This window comes from Paramormyrops kingsleyae, chromosome 7 (genome assembly GCF_048594095.1).
Source record: "Paramormyrops kingsleyae isolate MSU_618 chromosome 7, PKINGS_0.4, whole genome shotgun sequence".
Taxonomy (NCBI): domain Eukaryota; kingdom Metazoa; phylum Chordata; class Actinopteri; order Osteoglossiformes; family Mormyridae; genus Paramormyrops; species Paramormyrops kingsleyae.
The window spans coordinates 1,940,318-1,952,760 of record NC_132803.1 but is presented as its reverse complement, the minus strand read 5'-3'; the positions used below and the strand labels follow the sequence as shown (position 1 = coordinate 1,952,760).

Genomic DNA, 12,443 nt, shown 5'->3' with positions numbered 1-12,443 from the left:
CCTTTATACGGTTTAGACGGGACCTGCTGTCCCTCCTGCTCCCCGGATTGGGTGGCCTAATGCCGCAGCTCCCCACAGGCCATCTTCCGGGGCAGCTCACGGGGCTCCCAGGTCATGTCACACTACACTAGCTTCTGGCACTGCTGGGTCAGCCAGCCCTCGCAGTCGCGGCACAGTCCCCCCGAGTCGTCCTCAGAGTATAAGCAATGCCTCTCCGGATGCACTGCTTCGCCGATGTCTGCAGCTCTGCCAGGCTGGAACCAGAATGTTGACCAGTGGCCCAGTGGGGCATCCCACTTCTGACACCAATGTAATGCCAGGCAGACCAGGGCATCGTGGCAGTGGCAAATGAGGACGAGGAGAGACGCATTGCTATTAAGTTCCTCAGAAAGACCACACAATAAGCAACAATAACACAGAGACAACATGGCAGGCGAATGTGGGGAGGTTACGCTCTAGGCAGGAAGCCTCACACACGGTAGGTCATTGCAACCTTGCAACAATGAGACCCCTTCGATGCACTGTAAGCTATCTGCCAACCGTAGCTTTTGCTGTAGGATGTAACTGAGTAAATGTCAGGAAAATCCTACTAGCACAACTGAACTTTGTTTGGGGTTAATTAGAGTGATAAATTAAATTAAAGTGAAAATTGATGGCATGTATGTACCTGTAAAAGATTGCATGTGTTAATTAAATCAAAAGGTGCTTCCACAAAGTGTTAGTTTAACGGTGTGCACACTTATGCAACCAGCTTATTGTACATTTTTTATTTTTTATATTTTCCCCCTAACGGATGTTTGTTTTTCAATTGAATTGTATAGATTTCACATTAAAGGTCAGAAAAGTCTTTAAATGATTTATCATGGTCTAATTTTTTTTACATCACAAAGACTTGGCATTTTAACAGCGGTTAGGGTTAGGGGTTCCCACATTGTCAAAATTACAGGTTCTTATAACATTGTGGGGACATTTGACATACATTTTGCTGGGCCGGTTGAAAGCGGCTGTGTGTAGCTGGTACAGGCATCACTCCAGGCGTGTGGGGCAGTGTAACTGCACGCTTGCTGCACTGCGCGCCATCCTGGTCGCCCACCCCAAGCACGACTCGGGCTGCCACACGTCTCTGGTCCTGTAGGCATGCTGAGTGTGCAGTGCAGTGCAGTGCAGGACCGCTCTCCGGCCACAATTGGGGTTCGGGAGGGAGCTGTGCATCTCTGCGGACTTGGTGTCTGGGCCACCTCCATGAGCCAGAGGTGCCAAAGGAGCCGGAGTACCTGTGATGGCTCCGGAGGGGCACGAACTGACCCAGCAAGACCAAGGCGTAGCGACCTCCCAGCAGAAGAACACCTGTGGTGCACACATCCACAGGCAGGACTTCGGCGTCTGGCACCCAGTTCGGGTGTACTACAAATAGTGTAAATTAATATGTGTATTCATGTATTTATGTTGTAATGTGTGTGCGTTCTCGTTAGCGCGTAACCATGCGTGCGACTGTAACATAAGACGTTAATTGTTGGCTTCCATGCCTGTGCCACTGTGGGCCTCAGACTACTGATTATTAAAAAGACGACTTCTCCAGTTTAAAAGAGCTGTCCTCTCCATTTATTAAAATGACCCACACGCTCACTACTATACGTAATTCAATGTAATGAATGAGGAGGCTAACATGTACAATGACTGCCGCTCTCTAGGGGCAATCAAAGCAATTTGCACTGCCAGTGTGAGTAAGACAACACATTTAATCACATTTAAGTGGCTCTTAGCTCCCACACTCAAGCCGTTGTTCACACTGGAAATTTTCTGCATATTTTATGCCAAGAAATTCTTTCATATATCCTTTGAAAACACAGTTTATCAGCAGACATGCTAGTGTCTGGATTAATATTTGCTGTGGTTAGAAGCAGAAGCATTCATTTGAACTTTGATTAGAAAAAGATGTTAGATTGGAAAAGCATAACAGAGGGTGACTTCAGAGGGGGAACACACTCATCAAACAAGCCCAGAGTGCTACTATTGCCAAAGGATTTAGAAACGTCTGTAAAAAGAAGAAGAAAAAAGCACTCCAATTGTTTTTGAATATTTGTCCAAGCTGATAAGATGTTGAAATCCGAGAGGGTGAAGGCAGGTCTGGAACTTGCTGGCCAGCTGCTGGTTGCGCTGGTGGAGAAAGCTGAAAACAAACAAAGTATGTGCTTTGAAAACGGGTGTGAATTTGAAAGTAAACACACTTTAACCTGGCAGCAAAATACCACAGGCTGCCTTTTCATGTTGCTTTGGTTGAGAAAGCGCATAGAATTTCACTGTACATCTACAATCACATTAAGGATATTCTATTCTATTCTATTCTATTAAACCTGAGGAAAACCCTGAGAAATCATGCTTGATTAATCTCCAGCAGGAAATATCGATGCTCCCATGCAATTTTCCTCGATCACAATGGCCAGTTTTCACCCGCTTGGCTTGCCAATCACAAATATTGTGCCAGTTTGGTTAAGGGTCCCTAATGTGAATGGAAAGTGTCAGTTGTTTGACGTTTCGAACACGGGCGAGTTGTTATAGCCACATAGTGGGCAGAAGCATCGCTGTCCAGCCACAGTGGTGGATTCTAGCAAGAATATGATGGGCAATTTCCCTGGGCGGCATCTTCGGGGGGGCAGCTTAGCAATCCACCTCCACCATCGTTCTTTTTTACTAGGTACGGTAGCAATGGTCAAGATCCTGAGGTAGCTAACTAGCTAGCTAAGTGAATAGCAACGTTAGCCCGGGTTAGGGGTGAATGACATATTGGTATTTGGTTGGTATTTGTTAACAGTCCTGATATTGGCAGGTAGCCGGCCGATATTTAGTAGCACCAGAGCTAAAGATATAACTACTATAAAATAATGGAAATCATAGCATTTGTATTCTTTTAATAGTGTACAATTAAGTTCCCTTGGCAATATTTGTGAAATTTTGGTTAAGTAAAAAATGTTTTAATTTACTGTGCTGTGAATACAGCTCAGAATTAACGATATTTCATAAGCATCAAGCAGAAGATCAGTGTATGAATGGTTTTACCGTGCAATGGGAGTTTCCTCTCCAGTGGCTTGATCCTTATTGCCAGAAAAACTTCTCACAGAATGAGACGGACTGCAAAGTAATGTCGTACGCCATTAGTTAACAAACAGTTATTTTAGTCTGACTTTCCTGTCAGTAAGCTTGTGTTCCCAGTCTGCCCACTGGATGCTCTGTTCTCCGGTGTTCACTGTACTCACGTTGCAGGCTTTAGCTGCCCTCATGTCTCTGCACACGTAACGCCCGCCCTTGGAACAGTTCTTAACTGCTTCCGCTTCAGTCTCCCTGACAGCAGCACACAGACCCGCCTCCTGAGGACAGCCGTGAATGAATGAGACCAACCTTGCTTGTTCATTAGTGGTACAGGCTGCATGTGGGACCACCAGGGCAGGCCTGTGCTTACCATCACTGTAAAGGCTGTAGTTTAGTGTCACTGTGCTTACCATCACTGTAAAGGCTGTAGTTTAGTGTCACTGTGCTTACCATCACTGTAAACGCTGTAGTTTAGTGTCACTGTGCTTACCATCACTGTAAAGGCTGTAGTTTAGTGTCACTGTGCTTACCATCACTGTAAAGGCTGTAGTTTAGTGTCACTGTGCTTACCATCACTGTAAACGCTGTAGTTTAGTGTCACTGTGCTTACCATCACTGTAAAGGCTGTAGTTTAGTGTCACTGTGCTTACCATCACTGTAAAGGCTGTAGTTTAGTGTCACTGTGCTTACCATCACTGTAAACGCTGTAGTTTAGTGTCACTGTGCTTACCATCACTGTAAAGGCTGTAGTTTAGTGTCACTGTGCTTACCATCACTGTAAAGGCTGTAGTTTAGTGTCACTGTCCTTACCATCACTGTAAAGGCTGTAGTTTAGTGTCACTGTGCTTACCATCACTGTAAAGGCCGAAGTTTAGTGTCATTGTGAAGGATAATAATAATACTTGATTGATCCTTGTGGGGAAATTCTTTTTATACCCCCCCCAACCTGCTCTCTGCAGGTGTTGGCCACAAAGGGCAGCCACCCATAGCAGCACCCAGGGAGCTGGGGCCTCAGATGTGATCACAGACACAGAGGCTTAGCCCACTGAGCTGCACACTGCCCCAAGATGTGGATTAGTGTCACTGTGAAAGCAGTACTTATTGTAGGAAGTGGTAAGAGCAGGTACTTGCATACCTCACACATGTCTTGGGCGCTTCTCATTTTACCAAGAACACTTTGCAGCTGGGACCCAAAGCGCTGGGTGAAAAGCTCACACTGGAACAAGAGAAAAAAAATCAAAACTGAGGAGCCCTGTAGACAGTCCTCAAAGACAGTTCTTCCCAACCCAATCCTCAGTGACCCCCAAACAGTCCACATTTTTGCTCCCCCCCAGCACCCAGGCAGGAGCAAAAACATGGACTGTTGGACCCAGTGCGGACCAGGCTGACAAACACTGCTCTAAGATATAGACAGAGCTGGAACAACACACAATCCACCACGGTGACACACCAGAGTCACAGAGTTCATGTACAACAACAATGAAGTTTTCCTATTATATGTCACATAGATCCCTTTGTCAGGAGGTGGAGCTGACCTTTGGCATGGCATATGGGTGGAGCCAACAAACATTCTGCAGGAAGGAGGCAGTCTGTTGGTCAGTGGCGTTGGAGCCCAAGTGAAAATGGGACAAAATCACCACCGTTTTGCAGGACTGACAGTCAGTGGGTGGTTTTTCGACTAAAGGAGAAAAGAAATGGGCAGGTGATAATCATCACTCACATCACTCACCGCTTAAGGGGGGGGGAATGAATAGCAGCTCCCACCCCCACTGACCAGGAGGGGGCAGCTCCTGCCCATGGCAGAGCTGCAGAATGGTGCAGATGGTGCGGGGCATGGCTGAAGACAGCAGCAGGTTGATCAGCTTCCCACTGAAGGCGCTGATGAATTTGTTACACAGCAGCTGCGTGGGTTTGGGCAGTATGCTGCAGACATGGTCCAGTAGCTTCTCTACGGCAGCCTGCAGGGGCCAAGAGGTACAACAGCCTTCACCAGGAACAGCAGCAGGGGTTACGGCTTCAGGGCAAACACACAGAGCCAGGAGTCTCACTAAAGTTAAGGAGTGACTCCATGACTCAGCACATTTCTCCCGTCTCTTTGGCTCTTTGTTTCCTTGTCTGTCTCAGTATCTGTGTTTGTCTCTGTGTTTCAGTGTCTGAATTTGTCTCTGTAAATCGTTGTCTGTGTTTGTCTTTGTTTCTGTGTCATGGCGTCTGTGTTTGTCTCTGTCTATCTGTGTCTGAGTCTGTGTTTTTCTCTGTGTCTGTTTCTGTGTCTCTGTGTCTGTCTTTGGCTCTGTATCTCTGTGTCTGTCTTTGTCTCTGTGTCTCACGTCTGTGTTTGCCTTTGTGGGTTATGCATTGATGTTCACTTGTATGTAAGTTTACGTTACCGCAGTCTTATCCTTGGGCAGCAGACACTCCAACTTTTCAATGACAAAAACACAGATGGCACACTGAGGTAGACCCAATGCCTACCGGGAGACAGACAGGGAGTCACAGGGGACTGAATTAGACCTTTACCAGTCAGACCGAACCTTCAGCTGAATAAAAGATGATGAACACAAAGGATTACCTGTGCTGCTTCTGTGCCTTCGGTCACTGAAATGTCAATTTTGGGTGTGCCATTTATCAGGATCTCTGCCCCATTGTCCTCTGACTGATTCTTGCATATCCCTAAGAATTTGCATACCATTCCAGGGTTCTGAAGGAGATGGACAGCTTCAGTCTAGATGAACATTACCACTGTTTTTGGTGCCAGTGTATCTTCCACTCGTTAACAGGTGCTTATAGGAAAAAGGTAAATGGACTGCATTTATATAGCGCTTTTTACTACTCTTACGAGTACCAAAGCGCTTTACAATCTATGCCTCACATTCAGCATCCACACTCACACTCACACACCGGTGGCGGAGGCTGCCATGCAAGGCGCCAACCAGCTCACCGGGAGCAATTTGGGGTTCAGTGTCTTACTCAAGGACACTTTGATGGGGTCAGGAGGACCCGGGGCTCGGACCTGCAACCCTCCGGTTGCCGAACGGTAGCACTACCTCCTGCACCACCATAGCAAACACCAACATCCCCCTTTTCAAATGAAGCTGTTAAGTGTGTATTGTTTTACTGCTCAACGAAGAACACAGTGTTTGTAAAGAAGAGCTAACAAATTTATAAATAAATATATGGAATCAACCACTGATATAACAACCAGCCAAAAAGATGAATTCAGATAGAGATCAACAGTGATCAGGTCAGGTCACCAGTGCTCTCAAATATGGACATCAGCATGACTACATGAGTATTCATTTTGCGGTGTGAAATATATGCTGTTGATCAGGATGATTATGCAGTGTCATTTGCACAATATTGATTAATATGACTAAACAGTGTGAATTATATGGTGCTAATTATTCAGTGTTAATTATACAGTGTTGAATATGTGGTATCATTTATACAATGTTGAGTATGCAGTGTCAATTAAACAGTGATTGTCTGATTAATCAGTGTGAATTAGATGGTGTTGATTATGTGGTGCTGATTATACACCTACAATTTGTTTCACCAGGATGCTGATGGCCATGGGCAGGTATTTATCCACCTGCTGCACACAGTAGACCTTGGCTTTTGGCGCAGGGAGGAGGTTGCAAAGGTAATGTAGCACATTCTTGATCTTCTCCTGCCAAGGAGAAAGACAAGTCAGTGGCAGAGTAGACCTAGTTGATGTGCAACAGACAGCCATCCCCTCCAAGGCAGAGCCTGTCTCTGTGACGGAGACACACCCAGCACTTTCCCCAGCTGGGCGTGTGAACACTGCACATTGACCTGTCCATCCAGCATGTTTTTCTGAAAGAGACAATCATTATCAGAACGGTTCAATAAAATCATTATCATTTCAAATCAGAAAATCATATCACAGTATATTTAGCATACAAATTGTTCTTCAAAGATGACTAGAAATGCTAATGATTTGTTGTGTGGCTGTACTCTAATAAGCCAGCAGGAAATATCGGAGGAACCAGGTGTGAAGAGCTATGGGACTCTGACATCGTCCCCTGACGGGAAATGAAACCGAGAATCATTAAGCAGAATGCAGAAGTCGTTCAGAGAAGCAACCACACCTGTGCCGAACAAAAGTAGCTTCCACCGTAAAAGACTGCGGCTGGAAATCTTCCAGTGGTGAGACCCAGTGATGGTGCCCCAATTCCAAGCTGTAGGGTCACCTAGATGTATTCTATACAGTCAGTCCTACTGCAGTGTGTCATTTCACAGTCCTACTGCATGTGTCAAATCATTGTAACATGATTGATACTGTATATTAACAACCAAGTCCAATACAATGCAGGATTGCATTTGTATTTTTGCGATTTTCGGTCAGACAGAAAAGGACTATGGGACATACAATACGATATGATCTTAATGAGAAATACTACTTGCATGCACAAGCAGCTATCCAAGTGAATAATAGTGATGTCCAATTCATGAATGGATCGATTTTTTTGAACTGGTTCTTTTCAGTGAATCAGTTGAACCAGTTTTCAAATCTAAAAGAATCAATCTTTTTCCATATCCACACATTGCACAGGTCAAAGTCATAGATTCTAACGCCTGTCATTTTGACATTGTGAGGATTCCACAAAGGGAAACTCAATTTTATAAAAATCTTTGACTGTAATCAAAAAACTAAAAACATCAAAAGCTTTGTTGGTTATTTGTGTTTAAGGTTAGGACTGGGTAGGGGTTACGATTGTCATTGATAGGATTAGGGTTTTGTCCCCCAGACAAGAATGGACAGTTCCCAGAAAGACATGGATACAAACATGTGAAAATGTGTTTGTGTGTGTATGTGTTTGCTTACCTGGGTGTCATTATTGGATACCATGTCTGCAAACAGCTCCAAGATCTGCGTACAGTCCTTACAGCTGTCTTGTCCCTGCCACAGAAAACACATCAGACCATTGTCTACAAATGTTGAAATTCTGGAGCCCATATACATTCAGAGTGAAACACACACAGTGCAGACCTGAGTTATGAAATGCTCTCAAAGACATTTTACACGTCCTTCAACCCTGAACCTGGAAATCGGGTGGGTGGATGGATGGATGGATGGATATGCTGCAAGATCTCCCTAAGACTAGCATCCACTGAAATGGCCTCAGCAGCTACCAAGGCTGCTCAAACCGAGGCCGGCATATACAGGTGAAAGCAATTTTTCACAAACTTGTTTTGTCAAAAATAACTTCACTGTTAAAGGAGAAGTGAAATTTTCAAGGGGGGGTTCAAGTGTCTTTTTCTAAATGTGAGGAAGCGGGTAATTGTTCACCCTCTACTTTGAGTATCTAAGTCTACAGGTAGAGTTAAAAAATAACGTTAGACTGTCCAAGAGCGATGTAGAAAGAAAAATTGCATTGGAGGCTAAGGATAACAATAAAAGTTTCTTCCAATATTTTCACTCCAAAAGAGCTCTAAAAGCTGAAATCACTAATTTGCAGGATAGTAAGGGCCTTATAATTGAAAATGAAACTGATATAGTAAATGAGTTTAATGATTATTTTTCACGGGTGTTCACAGTAGAGAACACAAGTAACTTATCACCATTTAGTGTAAATACAGCATTGTCTATGACCAATATATGTATAACTGCGGCTGATGTGGTACTATGCCTAGCTAAGCTCAAAATAAATAAATCGCAGGGCCCTGATGGCATCTTACCTATAGATTTAAAAGAGATGAGGGGATATTATTAGCCAACAATTAACTCTAATATTCCAGAAATCGTTATCTGCGGGTGTGGTACCTTCAGATTGGAAGCATGCTAATATAACACCCATATTCAAAAAAGGGGATAGAAGTAATCCAGCAAACTATAGGCCAATCAGTTAACTTGCATAACTGGAAAGGTAATGGAAGCTATAATCCAAGTGAAAATGGTTGATTACCTGTATGCAAATAACATTCTGAGGGATAGCCAACATGGATTTAGGAGAGGTAGGTCCTGTTTAACGAATCTACTTGAGTTCTTTGAGGAAGCTACAAGTGAAATTGATCACAAAAAGGCCTACGATGTGATGTACTTAGATTTCCAGAAGGCCTTTGATGTTGGCCCCCACAAACGGCTCTTGCTAAAGCTCAAAGCTGCAGGGCTTTTAGGAACTGTGGCAGCTTGGATCGAAAACTGGTTAACCGACAGGAAGCAGCGAGTAGTTATTAGAGGCACAATGTCACAGTGGGCCTGTGTTCATAGTGGGGTACCGCAGGGTTCAATTTTAGGACCACTATTGTTCCTAATTTACATAAATTATATAGACACCAATATATACAGTAAACTGGTGAAATTTGCAGATGACACCAAGGTGGGTGGTATAGTAGATACTGAACTAGCGGCTCAGCAGCTACAGCGGGATCTTGATTTAATTAGTGACTGGGCCGATACCTGGCAGATGAAATTTAACATAGACAAATGTAAGGTACTCCATGTAGGGAGCAGAAATATAAAGTACAGGTATTTTATGGGACCTACTGAAATAAAGGTAGCTGATTATGAGAAAGACCTTGGTGTGTATGTTGATGCTTCCATGTCCCACTCTCGCCAGTGTGGGGAAGCAATAAAAAAGGCCAATAGAATGTTGGGTTATATCTCTAGGTGTGTGGAGTTTAAGTCAAGAGAGGTGATGTTACATTTATATAATTCCTTGGTAAGACCCCATCTAGAATATTGTGTGCAGGTTTGGTCACCATACCTTAAGAAGGACACTGCCTTAGAAAGGGTTCAACGTAGGGCTACAAGAATGATTCCTGGTCTTAGAGGAATGTCTTATGAGGAGAGGTCAGATGAGCAGAATCTGTTTTGCCTTGATCAAAGGAGACTAAGGAGGGACATGATCCAGGTCCAGATCTGTTCAGCCAAATGGCTATTTCAATATTAGTTTAAATACTAGAACTCGTCGCCATAAGTGGAAATTAGCGGGAGAACATTTTAAAACAAATTTGAGAAAGCACTTCTTTACACAGCGTGTAGTTAGAGTATGGAATAGTCTTCCTGCTAGTGTAGCGGAAGCTAAAACCCTGGGTTCCTTTAAATCAGAGATAGATAAGATTTTAACAACTCTGAGCTTTTAGTTAAGTTCTCCCCAAATAAGTTTGATGGGCCAAATGGTAGCTGTTTTTATTATTATTGATGAAATATCCACATCTGTAAATTTTACAGTTTCTTGACCTATACATTTACTGTAACTGTACTAGACCCTGTGCTCCTCACTGGATGTGTTTGATTATACATTGTCTTGACACAGCCTTTCCCACTCCGGATGGTCCATTAGGCTTCCTTATGCCTGCGCTCACACTGTCCATCACACTGTCCATCACACTGTGCTCACACTGTCCACTTATGCCTGCGCTCACACTGTCCACTTATGCCTGCGCTCACACTGTCCACTTATGCCTGCGCTCACACTGTCCACTTATGCCTGCGCTCACACTGTCCACCACACTGCGCTCACACTGTCCATCACATTGTCCATCACACTGTGCTCACACTGTCCACTTATGCCTGCGCTCACACTGTCCACTTATGCCTGCACTCACACTGTCCATCACACTGTGCTCACATTGTCCACTTATGCCTGCGCTCACACTGTCCACTTATGCCTGCACTCACACTGTCCATCACACTGTGCTCACACTGTCCATCACATTGTCCATCACACTGTGCTCACACTGTCCACTTATGCCTGCGCTCACACTGTCCATCACACTGTCCATCACACTGTCCATCACACTGTGAAATGATATAGATTTCCCCTCAGATTTTTGCATGAGTATGAGTCTGAAAGTGTGAGTATAACACTAGATGCCTGAGAATTGGTAAAACTGCACAATATAACTTCTTGTGCCCTCACAAAAACAGCCTATATTGTGCGCATAAGATAACTATACTGTGCGCTCATATTATGTTGTTGACTCACTCAAAGTTTTATATATGTATATATATATATATATATATATATATATATATATAGAGAGAGAGAGAGAGAGAGAGAGAGAGACTGAACAAGCTCTGTAGTCAATCGTCACGACCAAGTCTAAGCCCTTTTGTCAGTGATTACGGTGGTCTCACCACGGAGCGCTGCTCGTTCAGCTCAGGTTGAATGATCTTCCCTCGGCAGCTGGGATGAGCTGCGGAGACATGTAGCCTAAGTCAGCTGGAGCAGCTTTAACACTCGCGGCTTTGCCCAATTGGTTTAATGTTTGGTCTGATGTTGAACATTGCACATATGTGATCTGATTGACCAGATAAATATGGAAGACCGTATGAAAAGTTTAGTGAACGTACCTGCACAGCAGGAGACGAGAACTAGCAACGTGACCCCGGCAGAAAGCATCCTCTCCCGTCTGTCCTCAGGTACGCACGATATGCGATGGGGACGGACCGACTCTGCTCTTATATCCCACACCTGCCCAATCACACACGCTCCAGGAAGCGGATGCTATGTCAATACTAAGTCTAACAGTATAAGATTAATAATAACAATGTTAACAATTCATATACGTAAAAGAAGACCATTCCCCAGTCATCCGCAGTGCGTAACGTTCATAAGGATCATAATGGGCTCCGTGTTGAATCAGGTAGGATCGAGAAGAGAATCCAGGTTGTTTTACTAGGAAATATCTCTCTTAATTCTGGATTTTCGGGAAAGCCAAGTCGCGTGATGTGCTAATCCTCATTGTGACCGCTTTTAATGACTCGGGATAAATGTCCTGGTCCCGATCCCCAAGGTGCACCTAGTAAGAACTCAAACACCGTAAAAGCCGCACTCCTTCATTCATGCTCATTGTCTTCCAACTTAAGGGGGCAACAGCTGGCGTAACGGTTACGAGTGTCAATGCAGGTTTGTGGAGCTTTACGGCAGGACACCCGAGCAGAGCAGGTCTCCGAAGGTGCTCTGTCTGCTTGCTGAACCAATTATTTCCTGAATTAATGCAGCCCTCGACCATAGCCCTGAAGTTTTATTATGCGCCGAAACGTAAACATAAATAAAAAAACAAAAAAAATGTAAAAATATAAAACAACTATTCCGCTGTTGAACTATCAGTTATATATCAGCTGAATTTGTAATTACCAAAAATAAAATCTGCTAAGCATATCCATCCATCCGACTTCCAAGTGCCTGTGCTGCTCAGGGTCGTGGGACTAGTAAATTGCCTTTGAGATGTTTCATAACTCCGAGGTCTGCAGACATCGGTCTGTAGTGTAACTAAAAGGTATTTTTTAATCAACGTGTTAAACCAAATACAACGCCACTGCAGAGCCGGCCCGCCAATCGCGCTACTATAAGGACAACATGTTGTTATAGCTGAGTGTGTGT

The 12,443-nt window shown here is 44.1% G+C and overlaps 1 protein-coding gene across 1 annotated transcript; it reads right to left on the bottom strand.

Annotated features, from left to right (window-relative positions):
• Positions 1-1,579: 1,579 nt before the first annotated feature.
• On the bottom strand, positions 1,580-11,548 carry LOC111838530 (prosaposin-like). The gene is made up of 12 exons (XM_023801598.2): positions 11,411-11,548; positions 11,195-11,253; positions 7,937-8,011; positions 6,632-6,757; positions 5,660-5,788; positions 5,478-5,558; positions 4,862-5,045; positions 4,623-4,765; positions 4,223-4,303; positions 3,255-3,365; positions 3,058-3,129; positions 1,580-2,170 (listed from the first exon to the last, which is right to left on the bottom strand). Exons 1-11 carry the CDS (start codon positions 11,457-11,459, stop codon positions 3,094-3,096), a joined length of 1,074 nt encoding a protein of 357 aa, XP_023657366.2. The 5' UTR covers positions 11,460-11,548; the 3' UTR covers positions 1,580-2,170; positions 3,058-3,093.
• Between the last annotated feature and the right edge of the window lie 895 nt (positions 11,549-12,443).

Excerpts from the sequence above, each read along its gene's own strand:
- LOC111838530 (XM_023801598.2), bottom strand. The coding sequence starts at position 11,459 with ATGCTTTCTGCCGGGGTCACGTTGCTAGTTCTCGTCTCCTGCTGTGCA. Across the intron at positions 5,559-5,659 it reads AAGGCACAGAAGCAGCACAG|GCATTGGGTCTACCTCAGTG; the intron begins GTAATCCTTTGT and ends GTCTCCCGGTAG. Across the intron at positions 3,366-4,222 it reads GCGCCCAAGACATGTGTGAG|GAGGCGGGTCTGTGTGCTGC; the intron begins GTATGCAAGTAC and ends GGCTGTCCTCAG.